At 34.0% G+C, this 16,613-nt stretch overlaps 1 protein-coding gene across 8 annotated transcripts in view; it reads left to right on the top strand.

Moving 5' to 3' along the window:
• The window catches only part of Raph1 (Ras association (RalGDS/AF-6) and pleckstrin homology domains 1), a 100,506-nt gene that overhangs the window by 40,076 nt on the left and 43,817 nt on the right, over positions 1-16,613 (top strand). For 5 of the 8 annotated variants that reach the window (XM_040294735.2, XM_021733101.3, XM_021733100.3 and 2 more), the window contains exons 3-5: positions 2,766-2,871; positions 3,640-4,145; positions 12,798-12,878. In XM_040294735.2, the coding sequence (XP_040150669.2) occupies positions 2,766-2,871; positions 3,640-4,145; positions 12,798-12,878 (693 nt within the window). The remainder of the gene's footprint in view (positions 1-2,765; positions 2,872-3,639; positions 4,146-12,797; positions 12,879-16,613) is intronic. The other 3 variants (XM_005335082.5, XM_040294736.2, XM_021733102.3) reach the window with 1 other exon arrangement.

The following is a 16,613-nucleotide window of genomic DNA, read 5'->3' as shown; positions in this document are numbered from 1 at the left end:
ATGTCTGTATTGTCAACCATTTCTATTTAATCCTTAATTTTTTTTAAGATGGTAATTTTGGCATAGAGATGATGGCTAAGTTAAGTAGTTTTTGCTGGGGAGAAAAAAAGCAAAGGAGAGAAAACAAAAATGAGCATGCATGAATAAAATTATGCAAGGGCCAGCTGACTTGTGTCTTGTCCCTGATCAGGTGGGTTTTTTCCTTGCTTGAGAGGGGAGCCAAAAAGAGAAAGACATTTAGGTATCTGTAGAGCTAATAAAGGTGGAGTGGGAACTCCATGCTGATCCACTGTAAACTAAATTTCTACTGGTTTGTTCTCATGTATTCTCCCCTATATTTTAAATTGCCTAACGTAAATGGAAAGAGCCACTCACCAAAAAAGGAATGGCTCCTAAACATGCTATGGTTGTTCTTTTCATCATACAAATCGGTCTTTAGAAAATAGATTAAAACTTTTGCATAATGTGACTCAACTGCTAACATTGCTTTTTAATGGAAATTTTCAGGAAATAATTGACTTAGTGGCTAAAACTTTAAATTTCTTACTGAAATTTAAAAATTCTCACTATAAAGTGTCACCTGTGTCCATAATCAACTGTATTTTTAGCATTGTATTAAATGAAGTTTAAATTTTAAGTAGTAGGTAATTCTTAAAATAGTTTGTAAAATTTTGTGTATGTGCGTTTTTCTAAAAGAAGGTTCACAGCTTTACTTAAGTTCTCAGTGACTGCCCCCAAAAGATTGACAGTCCTCCTACTAAATTACCAATTTCTTGGACTGAGGAGTATTTCTTATTATTTCCTTTGTTGCCCTAGCACCATGGACATAGCAGATAGTTATAATACATGACCATTCATTTAAACTTGTAAATAGACTGACTTTTAGTAAATCTTTATACTCCAGGTATCTTACAAAAAATGTTAGCAACTTTTTATTCTCCAGTTCCACCAAGAGGAGGGGGATTAGGGCTTAAATTGCTGCAGTAGAATTAAGTTTGAGATTAAAGGAGAATTTTCTGGCTATTTTGTGAAACTGTGAAATAAGGCACTGAAGAGATTTTGGATCTCCTTTATTTAATAGCTTTAATAATAAGAATAAATAAAACATACAAAGGAGTAGGTATATGGCTCTTTGGCAAAGCACCTCTGGTACCCAGTACCAAATAAACAAATTTGAATACTCTCTGTTACCTTTCCTGTTCCCATTCCTTCTCCCTTCCTTTCATCACCCTTTATCTAATCCAAAGTACTTCTGTTCTTCCCTGCCAACCCCCCCCCCCTGCAACTCTTGAGTTAGTATTCACATATCAGAGGGAACATTCGATTGGTTTATTTCACTTAGCATGATAGTTTCCAGTTCCATCCATTTACCAGCAAATGCCATAATTTCATTTCTCTTTATGGCTAAATAGTTATTCCACTGTATGTATACCACATTTTCTTTATTCATTCATCTGTTGAAGGGCACCTAGGCTGGTTCCATAGTTTACCTATTGTAAATTGAACTGTTATAAACATTGATGTGGTTGGAGTCACAAGCCAGAAAGGTCCCTCCACGAATTCTAATTTAAATCCATGATTGGGCTGGGGTTGTGGCTCCACCGTAGCATGCTTGCCTAACACATGCAAGGCCCTGGGCTCGATTCTCAGCACCACATAAAAATAAATAAACAAAATAAAGGTATTGTGTCCAACTACAACTAAAAAATAAATATTTTTTTAAAAAAGAATATCCATGCTTTTTAAAAAATTTGAATATCTTATATCTAATTTGCATAGTGACTAAAAATTTAAAAACTGATTCTAATATATGCAAATGATTTAAATATCACTAAGCCTAATTTCTTTCCCCTTTTTTCTGAAGTTTCCTATTGTAAGTATCCTTATTGTTGAAATAAGGAAAAAGGGAAATAAAATGTCCTTTAAAAAGGTGTTGAGGGGCTGGGGTGTAGCTCAGTGGTAGAGTGCTTGCCTATCATGTGTGAGGCACTGGGTTCGATTCTCAGCATCACATACAAATAAGTAAATAAAATAAGAAATTTCATCAACAACTAATAAAAATATTTAAACAAAAAAAGATGATGAGGACTGGGGGCTCAGTGGTGGAGCATGTGCTTAGTATGGAGAAGATCTAGGCCTGGGTTCAATCTCTAGCACCAAAAGTAAATTAATTAATCAGATTTAATTAAATAAAATAGTGGTGAGATAACTTTTAAGTTACCCTTATACCCTTGATTGTAGTTTGCCCTCATTTTGAAGTTGTAATTACTTTCTGTTAAAAGTCTTAGGTTTTACCAATTTTGAGTCCAGAACTGACCTTTATCTTTAGGGTGATTCATGGCCAAAGAATGAAGCTATCCTGAGTGAAAAAAACACATATATCCCTCTAGGGAAAGAGATGACAGAATTCTCTGCATGAGTCCTTTCCATTTCTGTTCTTACCGTGTCCGTATTCACATATCAAACTTACTTTATAGTGAATTTATGTAAAATTAGGTCAGTCACAACTTGATATATTTGAAAAAATACTTTGAACTATGATAGTCTCAATTTTCAGGTGCCCTCAAAGTAAGCATATATCTAAAATTGAAATAACTAATGAAAATACTGTGAAAACCAATTATACTTTTTCTTAAGGCTATACTTACGAAAACTTTGGTTTAGTTAATTATTATATGGTAATTTACTTAATCATAAAAAATTTTCATCTTTTTATGTAATTGAAACCTGAATTTAATATGACTTATTAAACTTTATTTTTAAAGACTTTGGATTCTGACAAACCCATAGAACCAGTGAAAAGATCTCCTCTTCGCCAGGAAACAAACATGGCCAATTTTTCTTATCGTTTCTCCATATACAACTTGAATGGTAAGATGTAACTAAGTGTAAAATAGTATATTAACCTGTATAATGTGGGAATAATACAGCGACAGTTCCAAATATAAAAACTATGTGTAACCTTACTAAGTTCTATGTTTCTTGATTTGTGTGTATTACTAATTGAGATTATCACAGAAAAAAGACTGACTGGAACATAACTAAAATAGTATTCCAGTTGATTTATTAGTACTTGGCAAAATACATACTTAGATGGACCCCCCCCCAGCATATTTAATTCCATTGTTGTTTTCTCACTTGATTAAAATCCAATGAAACTATTTATTAATAATTTTAAAATCAGCCCCTGTGGCTTTTATTTGATATATTCTACCTAGTCAAGTTTATTGACATTCCAATCTGTAATTATTTTTTAGACTTTTAAAACTTCCCTTTTTACGCCCCTAGTTCTTTTGGTATTAACATCTTTACCTGGGCATTAATCATATTAATAGCCTATTAAAACCTGTGGTGAAAAGTTATTATGGATGATGTGGGTAAAACCATGGAACAATGTTAAGATTTTTGCCTTTGAACTTTAACTTTATTCCCCTCGATTACTAGAGATCTTAAAATGTGGACTAGTTTCTTCTAAAGATTTCTTTTGGAATTTAAAACAAGCAGACTATTGGCAATACTTTGTTTAGCTTAAGACCCAATGGGATGAATTCTTTTGCTTCTTCCCCCATATTTAACTGATTTATAATGGAATGTATAAATCCTGATTAAGCGTGTTCTGGAAATGTGTGTTCTTTGCAGAAGCTCTGAATCAGGGAGAGACTGTTGATCTGGATGCCCTGATGGCCGATCTTTGCTCTATAGAACAGGAGCTCAACAGTATTGGTTCAGGAAATAGTAAGCGTCAAGTCACAGAAACAAAAACTACTCAGAAATTACCTGCTAACCGACATACATCAAAACATGGCACCTTGAAAGGATTATCTTCTTCATCTAATAGGATAACTAAACCTTCTCATGCTAACTACTCTCTAGATGACATCACTGCACAATTAGAACAGGCCTCCTTGAGCATGGACGAGGCTGCTCAGCAATCTCTACTAGAAGATACTAAGCCCTTAGTAACTAATCAGCACAGAAGAACCGCATCAGCAGGCACAGTGAGTGATGCTGAAGTTCGCTCTATTAGTAACTCCTCCCGTTCTAGCATCACGTCTGCAGCCTCTAGCATGGATTCTTTGGATATTGATAAAGTGACACGCCCTCAAGAACTGGATTTGACATCTCAGGGGCAGCCAATTACTGAGGTAAATGGATGGAATTTTTTTCTTCCTGGAATTTTAGAGTTAAATAAGGGGGAAATTATTTTTTAAAAAATTAAGTTTAAACTTTTCTAATGCTTCTACATTTAAAACTTGTCAGTGATGGCTGTGTCACAAAGATGACTTTGAAAACATTTAATTTCTTTTTTTTTCATTCTTTGACTTTTTGAAGTCCTTGAATTTATATCAGTTATTTTCATGTAATTAAAAAATATTGAAATGTGATTTCCAAAGCCACTAATATTTACTAAGTTGATAATTGCTTTTCAACATATGTATTTAAATGAGAACATAAGAAAAACATTCATCCCCATTGTAGTTCTCTAAGATTTTAGTTTTCATGGTTTACCCCATTTTATTATCAAAGAGTCAGTGTGATGTAGTGGATTTGCAATAAGTTTAACAAAAGCCGAGTTTGGTGAAGGAGAATTCATTCATTTTTATCAAGAAGATCACAATTCTGTTACAGAGTAACAAAAAGCAAGAAGGAAATCAACAGGTTAAATCTTATAAAATATTGTTTAAGGAATTATAGAAAAATTTAAAATTTATGCTTATTATGTGACATTATTGATTTTTTTTCTCCCTAGCTGATTTTATTATTTAGATTAATTTACATAAGTGAGTAACTCCTAGTATATTTGTTCATGGGCCTAGCTTTGTTCTAGTACTGTAGAGCTCAAAAACATGAATCATGGCAGTTTAGAGGTAAATTTGAGTTTTCTTGCTGAGAAAGTTAGCAAATCATATCGATCTAAAGAATATGCTTTCATTTATTTAAACTAAAACTTTACATGGTATATTAATTACCTATAGAGAACTTGAAAACTGGTTTGTGCTTTATAATAGTCAAAAAATATAATTAGCACCAGTTACTTGTCATTTTCTTGTCTTTTAGATACATCTATTTAGATTTAAGCAATATTTTATTGCAGATACGTTTTCTTTATTACTCTTTATCCTGTATGTTGAATTGAGTCAAGATGCATGAGGACAGATTATAAACTAATTATTAAGGATATTCTAACGTGTGTTTATCTTTCTGTCTGTAAAATACACTCAAAAAAGTTCAAACTATGTAAGGACAAAAGAAGTAAAAAGTGAAAAATCCCTTTCTCCCAGCAAACATATTTCAAATGGTATCTAGTGATATCCATGGGCAAGGACACTAGCATTCAATGTTGTTATGTTTAATATAATACTTTTAATAAGGTTTGGTGAATAAGCAGGCAAAGGACTTAAAAGTCTCATCTGGCCTGTTCTTTTGCCTCACCCAGAGGGGATAGAAAAGTGATTTAACAAGCCTGGAACTTGATTTAATGTGTTTTTTTTGGGGGGAGGTCTGCTCTGTTCTGATTCAAATCAAGTAAATTGGGACAGCTCTATAGATCCCAAACCCATATATCCAGTTATCCTCAAATGCAAATACTATTTTTATTTTTTGCAAGTACAGTTTAAAAAAAAGTAATTGGTTTTCCATGCATAGAGTTAAATAGTTCTATAAGAGCATTTTAAAATCAAATAGCTCTTTGAGATTTGTTACAAAAAACTTGTTATACTAACACATCATATTCTATTCCCAGAGATAAGCGCTTTCCTACTATTTTAACTAGTTCTTACAGTATTTAACTTCTTACCATTAAATCCACACTTACGTCACTATTTCCTGACTTTTCCCATTATGTGTATTGTCTGCTGACTTCTTGCTCTGGAAAATGAGAATATAGTTGTCTTTAGACAACTCCTTGTACTTCTGTTCCTCCATTCTCACAGTGTATTTTGATAGGGTCACTATTCATTGTTTTTGTTATGATTATGTATTTGTAATTTGCTTTTAAACTGTAATCTCTTACATCTCCTTTTTGAAACCTCATTTTGCTTTCCCTAAAATTCATAATTATCTTTAGATTTATAAAATAATTAAATTTTTGTGTGTTTATCACTGTTGTAATTCTAAATTTTATCCCTGTTGATTAAATCTCTCACTTGCATCAAACAAGTTTAGTGTTCTGTTAATTTCATCTTTAGTTTCTGGTTTGTTCTTTTTGTGTTTTTTTTTTTTTATTTGTTTATTTGGAGTGGGGTGTTTGTTTTGTTTTTGTAGTCTGTAGGATTATTTAGTTGTTTTTTTTCCAGAGTGGCAACCTTCTGCAGAGAAGATTCTTCAGTCTCCTGCACAGAGGACATATGCCTCACTGCTAGTGTTTAGAGAAAAAAGGGTTTAGACATGAGGTGATCCTCAGTGTTCAGTATATGAACTTCATCTGATCTTTCTAGATCAGGGTTTCTCAACCATTAGCACTATTGGCATTTTCTCTTGTGAGGGTCTGCCTGGTCTTGGTAGGACGTTTAGCTGCATCCTTGTCCTCTACTATCTAGGTGCCAGTAGTACATACTCCCCTCTAGTTGTAACAACTAAAAATGTTCCCTGAAGGACAAAATCATTTAAGAATCATTGCTCGAGGTAAAAAGTTAACAGTAGATCTGAGCCCTAATTTTTCATGAAAATTTTTTGGGGTTTTTCCTTTTCTTGGTGTTCTCTCCTGGAAACATACTGGATTGGAATTAAGTATAGAATGTCTCCAGATAATAGTGTTTATTACAAAATGGACCCCTGATTACTAAGTTTAGGTAGACCAGGAAGACTGTTCGTGAAGAACCATATAAGCCTATGAGAAGATGCAGAACTTGACTTCCTGGTGTACAGTGTAATGCTTGTCGATGAGCATGAACATGTCCCTTAGGAGCCCTGGAACTTGTCCTCATTGGCTGTTAAAAGATTCTACTGGTTCCCATGGAGCATGAAGTTTCTCCGGGCAGTGTGATTTTTGCATTTGCCCATATAGTCTCTTGTCCTTTATGAGGAGCTGTCACTTGTGGACTCAAAAAAGGCCCCTGCTGGGTAGTGTGAACTCCCTCTGAAGATGGTGTATTTAATGCTAGCATGCCAGCATTCTCTTTTTCTTTCTGCAGAACTGAGTGAACCCCATACTAAGCAGAGGTCTGTTGGATTTCTGTGAGTGATTATCAGCCAACTGAGACCACTGCCAATGGGCAAGTAAAGGGTCTTCCTGCTTTAGTCCCACTGTCACTTCTGCTGACACTTTGGGGGATTTTTGAGGTTACATGATATACATTGAGGTGATACTTTACTTTTCTTCAGTGCTGGCTCAGCATTCATATTTCTTGGGTCTGCTAAGTTAGTTACCTCTCAGGTAAATGCTTTCTAGCTTCCAAAAATCGCCATTGTTATTCACCTCTTCATATCTATAAACTCTTGACTATGGAGTACCCCAAGGCACAGTTCTTAGGCTACTTTTCTATCTATATGTACTCCTCCTGATCTCATCCATGTGTACTGACAACTCCAAATTTTAATTTTAAATTTCTTTTAAGACACTTCTTGTGCCTTCCTTTACTTTATTTGAACCCATTAAAGCAGTGGTTCCCAACTAGAGGCTCTTTGTCCCTCAAAAGACATTCAATATTTTTGGTTGCCCATGATAGGAGAGTACTACTGACATCTGATGGGTAGAGGCCAGAGATTCTGTTGACATCCTACAGTACATAGGACAGCCCATACATAAAAGAATTATCTGAGGCTGGGGTTGTGGCTCAGTGGTAGAGCACTCACCTAGCACATGCGAGGCCCTGGGTTTGATCTTCAGCACCATATAAAAATAAATAAATAAAAACAAAGGTAAAAAAAAAGATATTATGTTTTCATCTATAACTGGAAAAAAAAAATCTGGCCTAACACAGTGCCGTGGTTAAGCAATCACATCCTGAAATCAGAATGCATCTATCAGACCTGTTAGCAATGCCCCAAATAAGAGTGTATTGTGTGAAGTGTATTGTGTTAACACTTTTAAGTTATTCATCAAGTTATCTTAGATTCAAGAAAATACAGGTATCTTTAGCCCGCATCTTTCCCCTGAACTCCAGGTGTATTCATTCCACTTCTAATCAGTGTCTCTGTTTGGATGTCCTGATCTAAACCTGAAACCCTGATCTTTTTCTCCATACTTGCTTCTCCCACATCTCAGTTAATGACTGTTTCATCTTTTAATTTCATCAGATACTTGCCATGTCTTTTATCTGCTTATATTTTTCTTTCACCTCCTTTCTGATCCAGCAGCAAATACTACTGGCTTTACTCAGAATATATCCTGTCTGACCACTGCTTACCACCTTCACTTCCACCAGGCAAATACCATCTCTATCTAGATATGCAATTATCACTTAAATTATCAAACAGCTTGTGCTGTTGTCTCATTGAAAAGTATGAATGCATTCTAATGTCACATACATTATTCCATTCAAGCTAAGACTGAAAAGATAAAGTAGATCAAGTAACTGAGAAGTCTATATTTGAATTTCATAGCCACAACATTCTGTTTATTGGTTTTTAATAAAAATTTTAATATTAGTTGATTGTTAAAAATGATTATTTTCTAAATATTAGGAGTTATTTTAGTATAAAATTACTCTCCACAGATACACTTAAAAGTGAAATACAGGATAATTTCAGTCAATATTCTTTTGAAGTCCACCAGCAATAATGATAATTTGTTAGGTCTTTTAAAATTAGAATTCATTGTACGATTCATTGTACTTGAAATAAATTCTAATAAAGGCACTTTATTTTTCAGCCAATGTGAAATATAGATTGCAGTTAATCTACTCATTTTGGCACTTTTATTCATGTTAATAAAACATACTTTTCAATGAGACAACAGCACAAGCTGTTTGATAATTTAAGTGATAATTGCATATTATAAATTCCCTATAAAATAATATTTATAGATTGAAAGTTAATACTGGAATATATCTTTATATTTGTTTACCCCTTAATGATTCCCTAGAATTCGGAATTTTATATATGAAAATGTATTTTTTAAATGAAAAGACTTTTTAAAGCTATTAAAATTTTTATAATAGATTCAAAAGGTTTTGCTGTATCTTAAAAAATAACTTGGTGATTTGTTATATTATAATGGGAAAAAATTGCCTAGTGCCTGAGCTATTAAAAATTTTGAAATTATAACTTTTTTCCGTATATGTAGAGGGGTTTTAAATATGAAAAAGTAGTCAGTATTAAAGTTTATGATGTGATACAACAGTGTATATCATAGCTTCAGTGCAACTGCTCCACTTCACCTTGTATTTCAACAGAAAATTTGTGTAGAAATTTTGAGGTATTAAGAGAAAAACAGCAGTTGTGTTTCATAGCACATGGGGTGTGAGCCCACTAGCTTCAAAGCCCCAAATTATTCTTAGCAAGCATAATCTTAATGCTCTGAAGTAGTAACTGGATAGGAAGGAGCACAGGACTTTCTGAAAGCTTCAGAAGTCCTACACATCTGAATGATTGGAGTTACACATTGATTTTTTTTTTTTTTCTTGTAGCAACCTTTCTCATGGCTTCACTGAAATTTTTTCATGTGTACCAACTTGGTGTTAAATTCCAATTTGACTGGCCTAGTGAATTTAACAGCAGAAGAAATAGCTATCAGATGAAAGAAGAGACTGAAGATTTGGTTAATCTGGGGGAAAATCTAGTTCACAAGAGCATTTTTCATATATACTTTCTGTCAGCACTGGCATATATGCTCTAACTCACATTATGTGTATTTCTTGGGAATCTACATTTTTCGCTTCTCTGCAGAAATAAAATGACTTTATTTGATTTTAGGTCTGTTTTGTTTGGGGTTTGTGGAAAACTGGTAAAGAACCTTTTTTGTTTGTTTTGAACAAGAATAGAAATATATTCATGGGTTTTTAAAGTTGATCGGGTCTCTAAAATATAAAATTATTTTAAAAACATTCAAACATTAAAAAGAGAAAAGAGGGGGAAATACAAAACAATAGAAGCAGCTTTACTGAGTGCTTATTCTGTGCCAAGCATTGGGTTTTGCATGTCTTACCACACTAATTTTGCCAAACACAGTGTATGGAAATGAGGCAGAGAGTGACTACATAATCTGCCCTAGGATTTGAACATAGCAACCTTTGATTGTAGACCTCATGCCACCATATCATGCTGCTTCATCAGAGAATTGAAGGGGAATCCAGATGAGAATACTGGCCAGCGTTCTCAGTGGGAGATCTAAAGACAGAACTTCATGGACAGGAGAAAAAAAGGGAAAGAGATCTATGCAGCAACACCCCCATCTTGTGGTGTTTTGGTATATTTTTTAATGTTTTGGGTTAAAATTTAAGAATGGAATAAATTAAGTCTTAAATAAAATTTAAATGAGGGGTGACAGTTTCCTGTTTTTAGAGTTATCATTTAACGCTTATATGATATATAAATGCTATTTTTACCTTTATTTGACACATGAATAAACAGGTTAAACAGTTAACTCCAAAATCACATTGTCAGTAAATGTCAGTAAATGGCCATGCTGGGGCTTGAACCCAGGCACTCCATTTCCAGGATCTGCATTTTTTGTCATGCTATGCTTATTGTCAACAGAACACTTGTTTAAAATACATATGTGTCAGTAACAGATGAATGTACATCTCTTTTACTGAAACAGTGGGTACACAAACCTCCACTTCTTTTCTCTGATTGTAATTCACCCTCATGAGGAAGTATTTTATTTGTAGCCACTCCTTTTGTACAAAGCATTTCTTGATAATGGTTTGGCTCTTGTGTTTCAATCAATGCTTTTCAATATGTACCCTCCCATTCCTACCCCAAGGATTCTGGCTGGCAAATGATACTTCATCTTAAGTTAGCATTTGGTTGTAGAAAGAGGTTATCCATAACTTATTTTACCAAGATTTGTGGGAAAATTTTGAAAGATTGATACAGAATCTGATAACTTTATAGCACAAATGAAAGTTGTTGGAACTGAGAAAGTTAAGAGCAAAATTTATGTGGAGAATTGATCCTTGAATTCATTTTTCCTACATGTTTTAGACTAGGATATGATAAAGAGTAGGTAAAGATTAGGTTTGGGATAGATCGTTTATTTAAGTATTAGGTACCTTGTAGAAAAGGAACCTAATTAACATGAAATAAACCAGTCTGTTTTTTTTTCATTTTCATCTCTTTAATGTAATAGCAGAAATTAATTTCTACTCTTTGTGTGTTTTATTTTGTATTTTTGTCCCTTTACAACATAGTTTTTATAATAATATATTGAATTTTAGTAACTATATAATGTTCCATTATACTGTTCAAAATGGTAGTCAGTCATCTCTTTTAGAATACTTTAGATTTAACTGTGAAGCTTACAAAAACTTGAAAGAATAATAGAAAGAACTCATGAAATTTATTAACCAGCTCCACCAATTTTAACATTTTGCCACATTTACTCATTCCTTGTATGTATACATTTTTTCCTGAACCATTTGAGAATTGGTTGCATTTGTTGTGACCTTTTAGCCCTTAAACTTCAGTTTCTTTGTCCTAAGGATAAGGATATTGGCAATATAGGTTTGATAGGTCTCCTCTTGATCTAGCAGTTGAAACATGCTGTAGAACATGTGTAATGAGAACATTTAGAGATGGAAAAGCAAAAACTGTTTTGATCTGACCAAGCATGTTGCAGGAAAGCCTAGCAGGAATAGTTATCCATACATTCCATAAATATTTGAGAGCCTAGGCAAGGCACTGGACTGTAAGAGATCATAATTTACAGTGTCCTTAGGATGATCTAGCATGTGAGAAAGAATGGTATAGAATTGAAACCAAACAAGGGATTTCTATAGAGTGTGGCAAGTACTATGATAGGAAAGACAAACCTTTTTTGGTTGAAAGATCATTAAAGACTTTGACAATGAATTATAGAATGCATTACAATTCAAAGGATAAAGGCTTCAGAAAAAAAATTATTTCAGGAAATTATGAGATAAGTGAGTAGCTAAAAGGTGGAGGAGCTTTAGACCATGAATTCAGGAAAATTGGTAGTACAGAGGAGAAAATACTAGTTTAACCAGGAAACTTTTTTTTTCCCCCCTGTGCCCTCACCCTTAATGGGCTGGCCTCATTGAGTATCAGAGACTCATGTTGGAGGAAGAATGAGTAAAATCTGGGATATGCTTGGTTTTGTTATTGTTAGATATTGGTGGGTGGGGAGGCTATTTATATAGAACTGGGGGAAGATATGAGAAAGAATATGGATTTAGTTCCAGAGTTTACTTTAGTGATAAGATCCTCATGATGGATGTGATTTCCTTAGTAATGGGGGGAAGTGAGCTCATGTGACAAGGGGGAAGGGAGAAGCTACAAGCTTGAAGAACTCAGAACAGGGTATGAAAGGATGATTTGGCGGAGTGAGGAGTAGAGGTGAAGAGTGCTGCCAAACCGTGGTCAAAGCCAAATTAAAGTTTGTCAGCCTGAATTGGTATTGGACACGATGTTTGTGCACAATTCTCCCATAAGTTGTATTGTCCAGGGGTAGAGGGAGATGATTCATAAATTATTAAGGCTTAGGATCATTTGGTCCCAATCTCTAATTTTTGCATAAAAGAATCTAAGGTAATTGCATGTAACTTTTCATTACTCTTTTGTTTCATTACTCTTTTGTTTCATTTCAGTGATCCTTTTTTCTTTCTGCATGACAAGGAGAGCTGCCCTTTTCACCTCCTTTACCTATCATTTTCTTCCTTCCTCCATTTTCACAGCATGCTATTTCTCTGAGATGTCCCCGCAAGCAGGCCAAGCGTCATATTGACTTCACAGAAGAACAGGCTGAGCTGACACCTGTAAGTTCTGTAAACATGTCATGGGACTGTTTAAATATCAGTAGAGAGGAATGAATGCATTCATAAGAACTCCAAATGATGAAACCTGTCATATAACACCAATTTTTTCAAGTAAAAAAATCATACGAGCAATACCAAATAAGCACCTTTATGATAGGGTATCAGTGAATATTGATACTGAGGGTAAATTAGGTAGGTAGCATATCTGACATACAGAATTTTTGCATTGGAACCAGAAACCACATTTTCTCTTTTCTTCTGAAGTTAGGGCTTTTGTCAATTTCTTAAGATATTAATAAATTTAGCCATTCTTCAGGATGGGAGTTATCAAATAGAATGACTTCTGCACTAATTCTTAACAGAAAACCTAGTTTCGGTTGATAAATCTGGATGCTTCAGAGCTGTACTGTTCCATAGGGTTGAGACTAGCCACACGTGACCGTTAAGTACTTAAAATGTGGTTAACCCAAATTGAAATGTGCTTTAAGGATAAAATGCACACTGAATTTTCAAGACTTAGTATGAAAAGAAAGAGCATATTTCTTTTAATGCATTTATATAGATGACTGGTTAATATTCTGGGTATGGTTTCTTTATACCTTTTCAAATTACTTTATGGTTTCAAAGTTTTCAGTCCCATGGCCAGCCGCTCCCTTGTTTGGGGCCTAAGGTGAAGTAAAACATTATGGTAGAGGAAAGCTGCTCTGCTCATGGCATCAAGAAGGAGAGAGAAACCAGGGAGAAGGTAAACCCTTCCAAGGTACTCCCACATTGACATACTTCCTCCAGCTAGGTCCCACTTCCCAGTTGTCCCTTCAGCTATCAATGGATTAATCTAGTAATGAAGTCAGCTCCAGTTATTTCCTAAAAGCCCCTGAACACATGAGACTTTGGGGGATATTTCAGGTCCAAACCATAACAATTGTAAATTTTTCATTGTTATAAATATTTTAAATAAGTAATATGACATGTTTTAAGCAATCCATATAAATGAAACCCATTGAAATTCCTGTGTCCCATTATTTAGTTCTTAATTCTAGTCAATGAAATTTCAGATCTCTCTTTCACTTGTATGTGACAGAGTGTGCAATAATACTACCACTTATGATTTGGGTAACTGTTACTTTAAGCTGGGTTTCCACTGTTGAAATGATTTTCCACCACTGTGAATGGTTCTTCATAAATTTTGAACAAAAGAAGGCACAGCATTCCCTCAATTTATTTTACTGGGTAAAAGCATTCCTTAAAAAAACAACAACAACAAAATTTAAAATTAAAATTACACAAAATTTTACTTTGTGATTATATGTAAAATGGAGTTAGATTCTGAGCTCAGATTATTATAAATGGGATTTCCCATTTGTATAATTTTCCATGTAAGGACATTAAAAAGTTATGTGGGATGGGGTGTGTGCTTGCACAGCATCCACCATTTCTGACTTACCTCTCAGTAAAACTAGATAAGTAACAAAAAGTAACACTTTTCTTCATTATGGCATCCCAAAACATCATCCTTACCATTGTTTGAAATGCCTACTTGAAGACAGAGCTACCCTCTTTGAGAACTGTTCTGAGATCTCTCTGCTGTCTGCTCCCTCTTCCATCCCATAGCCTCTTACTCTGGATTCAAACTTTTTCAACTTAGCCACTAATTTTGGCCTAGGTACTTACCTCCTACTTGCTCTCATGCTACCTGACACACTATATTATAGTTTCCAGTGGGCCTGTGTCTCTGTTAACAGTCTCAATTCTGTGACAGCAGGAGTACCTACATGTCTGTCACTTTTGCATCTCCAGTCCCTGGCATAAGGTTCCAGGCTCAAAGTTAGAACCAAACAAAATTTTGAATTAAAAAAGAGAGAGGAAAAAATGGAGAGATAAAGAAAACATGTGAAATGGATTACAAAATAAGCCTCTGACTTTGTGTTTATAGTGGTAAATTCAAGATAATAAAGGCCCTATTTTTATGAAGCTGTGTATATTGTTGTTAACTAGCAACATATGCCAAGACTGAGGTTAATTGGGTCATGTGCCCAAATCACTGTCTGAATTTCCTCTTCTTCATTCTTCAACTACATACCACTCCTCTTATCCCTCCTGCATCTTTCCACAGTAACCAGTTTCCCCTGACCCACCATTGCCCCTTCTTTATGAAGAACAGAGTTCTAGAGGAAATATGTGACTCACATACAGAAGGTCATGTTTGGGTATTGTTTTTGTGTTCTCATTTTTTATGTGACATTTTTAGGTTGCTTGCCATAGTGATTGCTCCCTTTTATTTTAAACTATTTTACTATTTCAAAATGAGTCTTAAGCAAATGTAATTAACCTTGCCTCTTACTGAGCAAATTAAAAAAAATTTAGGGACTTTTGAAGTCTAAAGATTATACGAGTTTGTGGAGTTGATTAAATAAATCTCTTTAAAAGAAAAAAACCTTAAATTTGAATTTAATATATGGGATTACACTTACCAAATCATAATTTGTTTTGATGGCCTGAGGACTATTTCATCTTTTTAAATTTGAAATGTAATAATCTGAATATAGATATTCTACTGAGGATCTTTTTCTGAAAAAGTAACTTTTATAAGATTAATAGCAGTGGATTTTCAAGAAATTTCCTCAAAATACATATTATATGTTTTATAAATCTATGTAAGAATACATTTTTCCCATCATGTGTGAATAGCAAAAAATGAATGGGAATAAGAGCAATGAATGTTGTAGTTGCTCTTTTTAATTATGCATTCCATTCTTTATTTTTCTCAATTTTCTCCTTGTCTTAGCTGATCTTCAATTATAAACTGAATCAAATTTTAAAAAATTTACTGCCTACCTATTACCTTTGTGGATAAATCAACCAATAAATTTATCTTTAGGATCACTGTACCATCTATGTGAAAGGGCCTAGGGATAATATTCTCTGTTCTTATTATTGTTCAGTCTTGTTGGTGATAATATTTGTGAGTGTCAGTCAGTGAGTTGGTCTTCCTTCCTTCCTTCCTTCCTTCCTTCCTTCCTTCCTTCCTTCCTTCCTTCCTTCCTTCCTTCCTTCCTTCCTCCCCCCCCCCTCTCTCTCTCTCTCTCTCTCTTTCTTTCTTTTTTTCTTTCTAGAATGAGTGAGAGAGAGGCAGGTATAAGTTCATCTTGAATTAAAATTCAGTTTATTTGTTTTTTTCTCCCATTTTTTAGTTGTAGATGGACACAGTCACAATACTTATATTTTATTCACTTATTTTTATGTGGTGGTGAGGATCGAACCCAGTGCCTCACAGGTGCTAGGCAAACATTCTTTAACACTGAGATATCATCACAGCCCCCAAACTCAGTTTTAATAATAGTCAATATTTGTAGCAAACTCAACATGGTGTAGATCTGAGCGAAGAGTAAAGAGTAAACTAGTATTATCTTCTATAATAATGTTTCAATCTTAAACTAGTGTGTTTAGTACTTCCTGAAAGTACAGCTCTAGTATTTGCTTACATGTTTCTTTCCAAATAATTTCTCTCCAAAAAAATTGTCAAGTTTTCAATTTATAAAATATAACATTATAGAACATTTTCTCTATAACTCTTCTCAGCTGTGTTGTATGTTAATTTAAACAGTGATTTGTAATTGCATAGTATTAAAAAATAAACACTAACTCAAAGTTATTTAGGGAAAGGCAAGTCTAATTATATATATCAAAACAGTTGGAATTTAAGGATAAGCCAGTACAGTTGCATAAAATTATCTT

The sequence above is a fragment of the Ictidomys tridecemlineatus genome, chromosome 7, assembly GCF_052094955.1.
Source record: "Ictidomys tridecemlineatus isolate mIctTri1 chromosome 7, mIctTri1.hap1, whole genome shotgun sequence".
Lineage (NCBI taxonomy): Eukaryota > Metazoa > Chordata > Mammalia > Rodentia > Sciuridae > Ictidomys > Ictidomys tridecemlineatus.
The sequence above is the reverse complement of the archived record's forward strand: the minus strand, read 5'-3'. Positions and strand labels throughout refer to the sequence as shown.